The 14320-nt window shown below is 38.3% G+C and overlaps 1 protein-coding gene across 1 annotated transcript in view; it reads right to left on the bottom strand.

The window, feature by feature from the left end:
* The window catches only part of PCDH15 (protocadherin related 15), a 711887-nt gene that overhangs the window by 80828 nt on the left and 616739 nt on the right, over window positions 1-14320 (bottom strand). The window contains exon 25 of the mRNA XM_075025448.1: window positions 12210-12322. Coding sequence (XP_074881549.1) covers window positions 12210-12322 — 113 coding nt within the window. The remainder of the gene's footprint in view (window positions 1-12209; window positions 12323-14320) is intronic.

Below are 14320 nucleotides of genomic sequence, written 5' to 3'. Positions count from 1 at the left end.
ACTATTCATGCTAGTGAACAAATAAATTTGAAAGGAAATTTTTGCACTCATTCATATATGCAGATGCATCTTTATTAAAACTAGCATTATCCAGATACTTTCCATTTTAAAAAATTACACTCATTAGTATATAATGAAAAAAAAAACAGATGAGGCTATGTTGAGACAGGTTCTTCAACAGGACTAGACTTTAAGGAGAATTTCTGTTGTGCACTGATATTTAAAATTCTGGACAGAATCTACACCTGCTTTCATTTCAGAGAGTATTTTATGACTTCCCTCTTTCATCCTCTAGGTTTTTTTCAAATACTCCACCCCATGCCACATTTTCCCATTCTAAGGGCAGAAAGCTGGACCCCCAGGTTGCAATCCTAACTATTGAACCCAAACCTTTGCCATCACACACCAGGAGACCAACAATCTGCCCTTGATCTCTGTCTTACAAACATTTTGTTTAGGATGAATATTGCTTTGAACATCCTGGAAAAAGTTCTAGATAATGACAATGAATATATGGCATTAAGGTTAAAAATTTCAGTGGGTAAATTATTCATTATTGTTTAAAAGAAAAAAAAAAAAAAGAACTAGGTAGTTTGGGTGATGATACCTGTTACACGACCTCTTGCCCTGGAAATGATGTATTTGCCTTTATGCTTTGCAGCTTTCTGCAGCAACTGCCTTCTGCCTGCATGAACGTTGGTCAAAAGTTTATCTATACTTCAGCCTCTTCCCTTGGGTTGCTATTCAGACTGTCTTCACCCTGACCCTAGATTCTCTGACTACTTCCTTACTTTGCCCTACGGATTATACTTCTGCTCTTTCCGAGTTCTTGCTCTCAGCTTAATCCAATTATGGCACCGTACTGCTGACTTGACCACTCGTGCTTCAGATTACATTACCTGTAAAAAAGATGTCAAAGGCAAACCATATCCATTGGCCCATAGGGCTAAGATGCACTTTTCTGTCCCTTCTTGTAACACCTTCCATTGCTTTATTTACTTGTTTTGTTTTGCTTCCTGTGGAGGGCCCAGTCTGTCTTAAATTAAACCACCGTATCTCACTTTAGCATGGTGAGGTATCAATCTTCTGAGCATCCCTAGGTCTTCCACTGTACGAAGGAATAATGGGGAGAAAATACTGTTCCAGGCTGAGCCACACTGGATCATGTAATAGTGACTGTACTGAAACACTGACTTCCCGATTTTTTCGCAGAAAAAGACGATGGTAAGTTCACTTTTACTCAAACACACATGCACAGAGCAGATCACTCTGGTTCCCACCCTTCTGCCTCAAGTGTGCTATCAGCAGTAGAAATAAAATTCGTTATTGGTACCTAATTTATTAAGCTGCAAAACTAGTGCTATAAAATGCTTATTAATGTGCATTTTACAAATGCAAAGGTTAGAGACAGGAAAAAAAGGCTGTCAAATCTGAAAGCATTTCACGCTGTAGCTCTTTTGATGAGGTCAGAGATGCAGGCCAGCGAGGAAAATAAAGATTCTTTTTATGTTTCATTATATATTATGTTTTCTTTTTCTCCTGAAGACATATATTTGAACAAAAACCCTCATGACTGTGTATACACAAACCCCACATTTCATCTGAAGCAAACTTTCAGTATATTCTTTTAATGGAAATGGCCTTGTATCTTCCCCTCTGAAATAGCTGAATTCAATGAATTGACAAATCAATATCAATTAGTAAGCGGCTTTTGTGTTTGCTATGAGAGGCTATAGAGGGAGTGGAGAGAAAACCACCACAGTAATGGTATTGATTTTATTTCCCTGATTTAACTAAGGTGATCAGGTTCAACGGGAACAATGCATCAGCTGAATTAAAACATACAGCTGGTCTCTTAAGAAAATTTTGCTGAATTGTAGAGAAGTGAACCAGCGAAAGACAGTGGTATTCAGCTGACAATATACTCTGTTTTATCCTGTACTACAAGTTCTAATAAGCTTTCTTTGGGGATAAGTTCATTATTTTCCAATTTTTGAATGACTAAGATGCAGTCAGTGCTTTTTTTTTTTTTTTTTGGTAAGTGGTAGACATACTATTTGAAGCTGTTTTAGGGGACAGGCAAGGGCATTTTTATGCAAGAATTTTGCATTACTGGATGATAAAGGCTGGTTATTTTCGTGAGAAGACATGACACTAGCAAAGCAGTGCAATCCAGTCCAAGCCACCCAGAGACGGCTTAGAAAACTGACAGCATAGGGAAAGGGAAGGGGTACTGCTGTGACTTCAATACATGATTAGGATTCAGAGCGTCTGAAGGATTTTCGTCTGATAATGTTTGCAACACCTTATTGAGCTTCTGAGCGCAACTGCCAATATAGTCATTACCTTGCCAGCCACAGGCTCTGACCATGCCTGACAGTACATTTCTGTCACTGTCACCTGCGTGGGATTGGCACACCATTGCTTTACAGTCCAGGGCTGACTTATTTGAAATACTTCAAATGAAATGATTACTTTTTAAGCTTCCAAACAAAACATCTTCTCAAATATATGATTTCTAATATTCCCCCCCACCCCCAATACTTATATGCATGGGTATCCACATACATTCAGTCACTGAATGTAAGAAGGCCCTGTGCATTAACATGATAATCCACTTGCACCCCATAAATCTTAGGGTGAAATGGGATGAACAGCAATTAACACACACTGTAGCCACCTCAGCTGCAACTCATTCTACCCATAGTCTTAATCTTTCCTCCTAAACACTTTCCTTTGCACAACCATCTTTTGACCATGACAAAATAAATATATTTTTAAACCAATGTTTCATTCATTCACATTGTATTTTTCTATAACCGTCACAGCAATGTGCAATTTAGGTCGGTTGATCCTCACTTTAATGTTTTCACAGAAATAGTAACTGGTATCTTGTCGGCATCCAGGACAGGATGGATACCAGGAGAGGCCTCCATCACTGCGGTGCAACAAAAACCCTGTAGGATCCCTGCATTCAGCTTGAAGCCACCCAACCTGCCCAAACCCTTCCTGAAAAGCTGTGGTGGGAAAAGAGGACACGAAGGCAGCAAAGTGTAAAAAAGGAGCAGCCTCAATTGCTTTGTGCCATACTGAGATAAGATTGGTATCTGATGGCCTCGGATTTGGGAAGAACAAATTAGTTTAAAATTGACAAAATAGATGTTCAATAATAAGTCTTCTGTCCCACTCTTCTGATTTAGTTATCCCTGAACAAGTTTAAGATTTGCCTGTATTTCTTTGAGGCCAATATTGTATTGCTTACTGCTTCAGTATGAAACCGTGCCAACAAAATGTGTTTGCTCGTCAGAAAAAAAAACCACAAAAGCAACCCCAAACTAGAAGAACAACAGGATTAAAATAAAATCATTATTTATACACAAAAGCATTGAAAAGGATACAGATTTTAAAACAACATCTTTTAATTTGCAATGTCTCAATTATCCATATCTTGATCAGAGGGCGAAATGGAGACTGAACACATATCAAATACATTGCAGGGCATAACTATTTCTAAATGTCCAAAATGAAATTTTAACTTTTCCTCTCTTCTTTTCTGCTTCTTTTTTCCCTTTGCTAAACACATCAGACTCTCATCCATTTTTCAATTGGCCTGATATCCAATATGCTTTAAATTCACCATGAAACTTTTCTATCTCAAAAAGCGTGAACATGAGACTTAATCAAAGATTAAATTTAAAACCAGCAAACCCAATAATAAATTGGAAAATTGGTTTAGTACTGAAGTTTAATAGTGTGATGTGTATGTACTCTGTACTAGACACTTCAGCCAACTCTATTTCGTGGATTATATTTTAGTTCATGGAGGTCCATAAGCATACCTCAGAACTTAAATATTTAAAATTTTTTTGCTTAATTACATTGCTAAGATTCTTGATTAAAATGTCATTTGGACCTCTCCTGGTAAAATCATCTCCCTACCTTCTCTCACATTACAGCTTCTTAAAGTGTTTTGGCCTTAGCTACTTTTAACCCTCAAGGGCATTTTACCTGAAGCCTTTTCTGAAACGTGTTTCTGGGCAGCGTACCCATTCCTACACAGACTCTTTTCATCCAGCTCCTCATGGGAAGTGACTTCATTCGGCTTTTTGTCTGTCTGATGCTTTGCATTAAAGAGAAGCCATGTAAGCCATTAAAAACAACTGAATTTGTGTATTTTTCTGGAGAAAAGTCAAGTGTAGGCAGATCACTAGTGTCTAAAACGAGGCGAGCTAACAGTTAAGTTGTATGGAAACTCAAATAGCTAATAAAAGCTCTACAAACAGAATGCAGCTCAGTTTTTTAAATTGTGAAAAAAATGTACAAGTTTCTAACTGGTGCAGCAAAATGGAAAGCAAAGAAACAAGAAAGCAAGTAGTAAACATAATGATGGCAGCTCTTTTAACCCTCTCACCAATGCATTTAGACTACCTTGGCTTTCTGTCCTTGCTCAAAAAAAGAAGGACCTAGCCACATTTTAGAGCAATAACTGATCAATTTCTCAAATTTTCAGTTTCCAGTAAGTGCAACCGTAACAATCTGAACAGTTTGTCCGTCAGAGATAGTGATTCTTTTTTTCTGGAAAAGAATATTTTCTTCTTAATTAGATGTATTTTTCAAGCAGTTTATCTTCAAAGTGTCCTGACAAGGATCACATATTCCTTACTGTACGCAATATCCTCACTTTCTGTCTCAATTCTCAAATTGGTTCAAGACATTCTGACCTTTTCATGGTATTTATCTCTAAAACAGATGACAAGGGAGTCTGGACATTGTTACAGTGAACCCCTGTCAAAACCTATTACTTTTTTAAACCTAATGTCAAATTTTGTTTCTGTGAACTCTCATCAGGCATAATGCATTTATGTTATCCCACCAATCCTCCTAAATTAAAGCTAAGGACCTGAAGACATGAAAATTTCTGTCAGGATTACTACAGAAGCAAAAAAAGGAAAAAAAAAATTCCCATCAAGCACAATGTAGGACACACTCACATACTTGAATTGGTCGGACAGATGGGTATCGATAGCATCAATTCTAAGACCAAGGATAATGCCGTGGCTTTGTGTTCTCATAATACACTGCCCAAAGCTGTCAGGGTTTAATACTACAGTAGTGTATTATTTCTATTCCATATTCACATTCCCAGAGTGACTTAGTTCTACATTTCATTAAACTGCAACGTGGTGTTGAAAGCTCTGACCCTCATCCTTACCAAGCACAGCCAGGCAGATACCCTGAACAGACCTGGACCCTGTGCTTACCTCTTCTGGTATAACCGGGTAACATGCAGCTAGATTCATTTCGCCATAATACTTCATCAGAAAAAAAACCCAAACCATAAAATGAGAGTTTCCTTTTCATTTGGTAAAAAGAAGTAGAAGATTTTAATAAAATGCAATGTAACACTACTAAAACAAGGAAAACCAGGGGAAAAAACCATGATCCTTCTACTACACTGTAATCATCTGCTAACTTGCTCACTAATTTTTCAATGGCAAACCATGCTTCAGTATCTGCTGTAGAAATAATTTAATTTCCTAACTTTTATAACCACATGCTAAAGCGTGCTTTCTTATTTTTTTTTAATTACAAACCAAATAAGTACCAGGAGAACACCACCATAAAACATTGATTCCAAATTCAACATCACATGTATTTTTCTGAAGCCAAGCTGCCACTGATATGAGGCAAATTAAAAATGCATGTTGGAACCTCTGCATCATTCCTCTACCTTCAGTCCGAGTAAAACATTGACTATTTTTCTGCCCACTTCAGAAATGCTACATCAAAAATGTTGCCAGGGGCATTCCACTCTTTTTCATGTCTTTCATAAAATGTAAATATAAATTCCGTTATGGGAAAGATGGGAGAAGCAGTGGTAAGACTTGGATACCTTGGGAAAAGGATTACCCAAATGGATGCTCTAAATCTACCATCATTAAACAAAAGACTTTTGAGGGACAAAACTAAAACCCTGTGCACTCCTGTTACAAGAAGGGGGAAATGACTGCACTAACTGAGCACTACTTAAACCAGCAGTGAGCTCTAATAGGAAGAAAGAAAAGAAAACTCAAGTAAACAGAGGCTTAAAGAAATACAGCTCACTAGCAGCCTGATGAAAAATCAACTGCATCTAAGGCAGAAGTTTATATCCTGCCACTTCGACACACGGTTTCATTTGGGAAGCATCTTGATTCCCTGAATAATGCCATTTTACTTGTAGGAAACAAGTTATGACTTCTCAAATTACTTCTCAAAGCAACATGTCAGAGACAAGTATATCAGTAAGAAAATAGCTTTGGAAATCTCACTGTTGCCTACAACCCAAAAATGTTCCCTTCTCCTCCAAATCCCTAGTGTATATGGTTTGGGTTTTTTTCCCCGTTCTGTTCTTGGTTTGAACAAAGGACATTATCAGCTGCTGTCCTCATTTCTGAACAGAACTTATCACTCCTGATTTTTTAAGACATGTATAGATTAACTTGTTCCTCTCTCTGGAATAACTTATTTCTCTTAATGCTTATATTTTTCTCTCATGCGTTGTAAAGAAGGATGACTGAATTGGTAGGATACTCACGATAAGAAAAGCACAGTCGCTTCTACAAGGCCTCCGACATTCACAACATTGTGGATGCTGTTCTGTGCCAAATGGCACCTTTTTGAAGGAAGCACCAACTTAGATTTCAGACATGAAATGCTACCCATACCCTCAATGCAGCTGTCCAGGATTCCCCATTTCCTATTTCACAGTGAGAATAACTGTTTGACTGAACAGCAGTAAAACAGAGAAATGGGAAAAGCCTCTTTGAGTAACACTTGCAGTTGACTCCTAATATGCCTCCACAATTTTGTTTTGTGAAATCCTATGATACATAGCTATTTGATTGGATAATATCTGCCTACAGTATTGATGGATTTAATTAAGTGGAAAACATTACATTTTATCTTCTACTGAGTGAGCATGGGGTCCACGTGTCACAAAATCATGTTTTTTAACTGGAACACATTTTCACAGTACAGTGTGTTGTTGCTAGTAGAGAAATAAAATGCCACACTGCATTTATATCAAGTAACAGCCTCAAACTCGCAACTTCATGTGTTTCCTCATAAATTGGAACCAAACTTCAGATTACCATACAACTGGACACATCTTTTCAAACAGGCTGGGAAGCTATAATACAACACTAACAGAAGCGAAAAGTTTCCAGTATTTTCCTTTTTCTGCTATCAAATGGCTGAACACCTGTTTAACGGCCCCACAGGCAATAATTAGGAACCAATGACGCTGCTTTCAGTTAACATTTCATTTCGTGCTACAGCAGCACATTGCTATTAGCCATGACCTTCTAGTCACAGAGGATGTGATATTTATTAATTAACAAAACAAGAAAAAGATCCCAAGTCCCTTTGAACTTTTACTTTTTTAAAATGAGAATGTACTCATAAAAAGAACAGGCTTGCTAAAAAAAAAATTTAAAAAATCTCTTTATATTCATCTGAGGTTCACTTCACATCTGGTCTTTGCTGTTCCGTAGCACTACTAATTATGATCTGTTAATTAAGAAATTAAAGTGCTGGCATTACTTGTTTGGAAGAAATGGAAACTTCTGGATCAATTAATTGCTGTGGAGTTCAATCAAGAGGTGATCTGGGTGGAGCCATCAGGACAAGAGAAATAATAGCCTGGGAGAGGAGCACTCAAAACAGCTGATTTGATTTTCTCAAGCAAGTGATTTATTGCCAGAGGCATGGGTATTTCACCAGCACTAGGCAGAATGAGATCAAAGTCGGCATTAAAAACCTTAATAAACTGTGCGAACGGCCACAGCCTGTTTTGGGCAGCAATGCAGAAAGTCACGTGCCGTGTGGCGGCAACCCTTTCGTCATCGCCTTGCTGTGCCCAGCACCTCCAGGCTCTTGCTCTTCAGGCTGTCACTTTGGCTGGAGAGAGGCAGTGGAAGTGGCAGCTCAGGCCTTGTCCGTACACTGTGCCTCCCTCTGCCGTCAGTGCTTTGGAAAACCAGCAAAATCCAACTGACTGCCAATCACCCCGCAGGGAGATGCAGTGAGAAGAGCATCAACAGCAGTGTCCTTCCTGGCAGCAAAAGGTCAAGTGGGCTCAGAGGTGGACTAGCCATCTACAATTAAACGTCTGCATGTTATAGGCCTTTGATTCTTTTTGATTTTTGCCTCTTCACACTTTGCGTTTTTGTGGAACAAGCAAACAATGCTTGGTTTGGAAAACACTTTATTTAGCAGGCACTGCTGCTGTCAGCTCTCTCAAAGCCATATTTGATATCCATGACAAGGACATACAAGGATCCAAGCAGAGAATAATCCACATTGCTAATGCAGCTAAAGCTCTGCAGCTTCAGAATGAAGCTCCAAGCTAGGAGCACTGGGATAGCCTGCAGTATGAGCTGAAGTGTGGTGAAGGCACTTAGGCTCACATCTAAGGATGCACTAGAGAGAGATTTGTGGGAGCTGCAGTGTCTCAGTGTCCCCAGAAGATGGTCACAGTCAAGGAGCACTAGGCATGGATCATCTGGCCCTTATTAACTACGCTAATGGCCTGCAAGCCCCTGGGGTGGCATCTTCACAAGCTGCTGGACCACATCGAGCAGACCTGCTGGCTGGCACTGCTCTGCTTCTAACAGGATGTGAGTGCATGGAGGAGGACTGTCCTAAAGCACGCTGTACCCAGGCTGCTTGGATGCTTGGCCTTGACTTGCTAGTTCCCACCAGAAGAGTTGACTGGTTGCAGCAGATATCTTTCAGATGCACTTTAGTGGTCATCTATCTCAGTCATTAGGAAGGAACTATATTTTATCACTCACTTATCATAAAGCAACTGCTCCAGGTTGTATTTTATGGTTCTCAGAGCTCTTAGCTTCCCTTTGCTTTTATATGTATAGTGCAGCAGCATTTAGAAGTCTCCAGTATAACCTACAATCCAAACAAAAAAAAGGGGGGGACACTAATCACTAATTAATTTGCCCCAAATTATGCAATAATGCAGGAGAGCCAGTGAATAAAATGCAAATCTCTGACTCTCATCTACTTTACTGCTGCCTCCTGTGGAAGTCACTTTAAGACATGGGTAAGAATCAATCAAAGCCTCCCTTAGTATGAACAGGACTCTGAGCATAGACTCTAATGCGCTGGTGTACTTCTAACAGAGCAGAGAGCTGCCAGACCAACAGCTCAAGGCAGAGTTGCACTTTTATCTCCCTATCTGCCTAACACAGCTATGCCTTTTTGATCATGCCATCTGGTCCCCTCTCTCCTGTTTTTTGTATTTATTTCTGATTTGTAATACATGCTGGAACTGCGCAGGCAGCTTTACTGTGTAAAACTGTTCAACTGTGACCTTTTTCTAAATATACAGAAATGAAGTTTGTGAAACAGCTAGAAAACAATGCTGGAATCATCCAGATCATGATAATTATGCAAGCAAAGATCAATACTAATCCACTTTAAAGCCACTAATTCTCAATCCTTCAGAAATTCTAGTATCCACATCCAACAGTTTATCATTTTGCAAGCAGCACCATTACTCTGTGCTGACATTTACCCTAAAGATATACTATGTCACCCAAAAAATAAGGTTATACGAAACCTGCCAGTTTCAGCTTGCATCACTGTCAAGAAGCCAAACACGAAGTGCAGTTTGCAGAGTGTGACAATCCCTGAAAACGTTAGGAATCAAAACTAGTCCTGCTCCAAAATGTTTGAGAGAGTCTCAGAGCTGAATCAGAAAGTTATGGGGTTGTTTTCATTTAATTTCTGACATTGAAGAAAATGAGTAACTGCCTTTGCTGCCCCCAAAAGATTATAAGAGGTTTTTTACGACAGTGTGGATCAAAGAATTTACCAAGAATGGAGTAGTGCTATTTCCTTTGGAAAGAGAAACTAGGCTATTCATCTAATCCTGATGAGTTTCCAAGGAGGAGAAGATAACATGGGTTATTCAGTTGTCATCTAAGTGTATTAGGGTCTATGAGCCACTTTTTACTGTAAGCTTTCTTCACTGTAGTGAAATAAAGTTCCCATCTTCTGGGATAAAACTGGAGCTCAAAGTGGCCTCAGGAAGTGTGACCTTGGTTAATTTTTCAGAAGGCAATGAAAACTCTGCCTGTGCTCCTGAACCTTAAAGTCTCTTCTCACAATCCTACAAACAAAGACACTGTGTTGGTTGATGTGAAAACTGCAAGACAACTCTTCTACATTGCAGAGGTGGACCACACTGTGCTCCTAGTACCCCTGAGGCTGGACTCATGCTGGATTTGGCGTGAGCTGTCTAGCACTGTGGCTGCATTGTAGCCTCTCCCAAAACACATTGCTTGGGATTACATTTATCACCAGGTAAGATTCAAGGACAAGCTCCTTAAAGCTGAAGGTCATTCGGAATAAAGTTATAAACAAAAAAGGAAACAAAGTGCATTACTAAGTATGCCCCTAGCAGTGAGGAGTCTCTTTAGCAGCTCCAGCCCCCTGGCTGCCTCCTGGGGCTAGGTAAATTAGCTTTTGTAATTCACCTAAAACGTGGAGTATTTTGGAAAGGTCTCATAGTATAGTATTTTCATGTCCTTCTGGTAAACATAGCTACACTTTTTTTTTTCCTCACAGCTATGCATGTAGGATTTGTCCATGTCTTTCCTGAAAATAGTAACACAGAAGGTTAAGTCTATTAAAGAAAGGCTTTAAATATTATTCAGAAACACCATGCATTGACATGATATCTGAAATTACAGTAACAAATGGAAACATTTTTATTTAAAGGACTGCCTTTTCCTACATCACCTAAACTACACTTCATACATTTGAAGATATCTAATAAAATAGAGGGAGCAGCAGGAATAATCTCTCTCAAGAAAACTGCTTCAGCAAAGGATTATCATTTGCACTATCATTAAATGCCAAGTTTATAATTTTGCAATATTCCTTCAGTTTTCATATTTGTTTCCAGCTTAAATACAAAATTAAAAGAGGACTGGCAGTATTTTGCTATTTTTCATTTCTTTAAGGTATTGCTTCAAAACGGTAATACTCTAATCATGAGGAAAAATAGAGTGCACACCATGAATTTTTGCCTAAACTCCTTAAAATAGCTGAGCAAGTCCTCTTATTAGGGTCTACTGAAGCCAATAATATTACATTCAATTTCTGTTTTCTGATTTCCTGCAGTACTTTGTTGTGAAAATATATGTACAAACCCCATTATATTCTGATACTGGTTATGTCGCTACATTGGAATCAAGAGCAAATATTGCAGCAAGGCTGTAACTTCTAGATATTGGGAGGCTGGTTGCATTGATCCTATCACTTCCTATTATTATACAGATGTCAAACTGTGAACATGTTCTCTGTAACAACATTTAACAAACTAATCAGGCTGTGCACGTTTTTGGTTGGTTTTTTTTTACTTAATTTTAAGAAAATAGGGTTGATTTTATGAAATTGTCAGGGGGTAAACTTAATCAAATCATGACTCTGTAGTAATAATAACTATCATCTACACTTCTAACATCAAAGAGGTCAAGTCTGAATTCTCTCATGTCCCTCATGAATGGTGTACAGGATCAAAACACACTCAAACAGACTGAAGGAAACTTAACTTAGAGCCCCGGTGATCCAAGCTACAAAGTCAATACACAAAATTTTTTGTTTATCCATATGACTGACATTTTCAACAGCTGCTGAGAGGATAATTTCAAACAAACCTCTCCTCATTGTCACTGTCACCTACAGCCCACATCTTTCCAGTTGGAGACAACCTGTTAAAAAGGTAAAATTGCACCACTAACTGATAAGATTGGGGAATGGCTGGCTGCCAAATAACTTGTGGCTAAGAGAAAGAAGCAACTCTAAAGTATTTTGCCACCCTTAATTTGTCAAACGAGGGTGCTGCAAAAAAGTCCTGCATGTAATTTCACAGTTGTGCTTCTGGTGGACTTAAGCGCTGACTACTCTCTCCTCAAAGCAGCATCCAATTTATTTCCTAAAGAAAATTTAACATCAGTAAATATGTTATCAGTTCTAAGTACACAAGGTTTTTGGTGCTTTGGCTCAAACCTTATTTTTCTGTCTTATTCTCTTTCTTGAGGCAAAGTGAACAGCAGAAGGTACAAAAGCAGACTAGCATTCAAACAGCAACTTATTTCAACTTAAAAAATAACAGTTGTAATGTGAATGAATAAATGCTTTACCTGTATTCATCCTGTGTAAACCGTGGAATTACTGAAGGTTGCAGTACAGCAATTTCTACGGTAGTGGTATTGAACTTCACAGGATCTCCATCATCATATGCAATGACCACTAGCTATAAACAATACAGCAAATCAGTCTTTTAGTATAGGCAAGAGCATTTTTATGTTAACTTGCAACAACACTTGTTGTATTTTCAGGGTCTAACAAGTCAGATGAGATTTTCTTTCACTGCAAATCATACATTGTATAAGAACAAAACATAGAGGAAAAAGGTGACAGCCATCAAAAAGCTGAACCACCTGCTAGAAGATTTACAGAAACACAGTAAACTGGAATTCAAATACAGCAGTCTTCTACAATACCTCTCCAAAACACATTGCCAGACTGTCCTTACTTAGAACTCCAGAATCAATTCCAACTTCTTTAACAGTATAAAGTTCAATTCTACATTTATGCAGTGAAATAACTTTTATTGAAAAACCACCTATAACTCCCAATAAAACAGAAAAAGTGCTATGTAAGAATTCTGTGTTGCTGACGTTATTATTTAAAACTGGGGGCTGATATCAAAACAAAAAAAATAACATCGCCTCCCCTCCAAAAAATCCTCTTAGAAAAGAGATCTTTGGTATGCTAACACATCGACAAGACCAGAAGACCTTCTCCAAAGGCGGCCTGTTATAAATCTTTTGCTTATCTGATCTTTACTCAAGTCTGTTTGTTTATTTAATCTGTGCTCCTCTGCTGGGACAAATAGGTTCACCTGTTTTCAGCTTTCATATGAAGGTAAGCTATCCGCTAGCAAAAGGATGAGAGACCAGTACACTGAAGATGGAGTAATGGACAGTTCTCCAGTTTCCTCCCTCTCTAAATTTGTCCTTATCTCAAGAGGTCACTAGACGGAGCAGGTCAGCACCTCATTCTAGTAAAGGGTTTTCAACTCATTTCTGCAAGTCCAAGCTATTCTCAGACTAAGTCGGTGAAGAGACAGCTTAAAACAAAAGAAGGCATTTCTTTCAGGCAATGTATTGGGGAACTCACCAGTGTAAGATATCGTAATTGCAGAAAGTATGATTATGTTAAAAATTGACTGGAAAAATTCACAGAAGATTCAGTGGCAGATAAAAGCCCAATGGTCTAGATGCAAATACCAACTCAAAGTCTCCACATCACTGATTTCTGGAGTCTTTTCTGTGCTTCTTCCCTAAGCATTCATATTTTCTGACAAGTAATGCTCTGCTAAATATACCACTGGTCTGCCCTAATACAAAGCAGTCTTCATATAGAACTGTAGCTCCATGTCCATGTGCGTATCACCTGCATGTTATGTATCACAGCTTCAGAAAACAGCCACACAAAATAATTACTGAGAAGTAAAAATAAAAAGTGCAACAGAAAAGTTATACTCTGGTGATGTTAACCAAGAGAGAATTCTCTTCTCCTGTGAGTTTTACTGCATTTGTTAAAAACTTAAAAGAACTCAAATTAGCACTATCCTAAGTTCCTAAAACAGTGACAGCATTTCAACACTACTCAAGCTCATAGTAGGATTTGATGGGACACTCAGAAGTGGAAAACAGTGGACAGCTTTATTCCCTATAATGGAAAAGTATGCAAATAAACCTCTCTTTAATCATCATTTCAAAAATAAATAACTGAAAGAAGAAACAAAACACACCTTAACAACCATACAGAAGGTGGGCAGTTTCCAAGCAGGGAAATTACATATAAACCCCCACATATTACAGATACTTTTTTTTTTTTTTTTTTTTTTGCTTACCGACACAGTTTAATTTTCATTTTTAACTACCCCCTCCACTCATGGATTGAAGAGGAGAGATGTGTCTCAATGATTTTGATTAACATCATAACTTACTCTGCACTAACTACACTTGAGACTTTTCAGGAACAATAACAACACAATAGTAATTTAGGCCTCCTTAAACCCAATGTTTTTACATTACAGCACTGGTGAACAGGAAGTGCCAAACTATCCATCTGGGAAAAAACCTTCTTTACAAGGTATTTCACCATTCTTACAAAGTTCTCACAAAAATGCTGACAGCCCTGTTGAAAACAAAGAGATCAGCAAGGTAACTTTCAAAACCTG

Source organism: Buteo buteo, chromosome 4 (genome assembly GCF_964188355.1).
Source record: "Buteo buteo chromosome 4, bButBut1.hap1.1, whole genome shotgun sequence".
NCBI lineage: Eukaryota > Metazoa > Chordata > Aves > Accipitriformes > Accipitridae > Buteo > Buteo buteo.
This window is presented reverse-complemented; position numbering and strand designations above follow the sequence as displayed.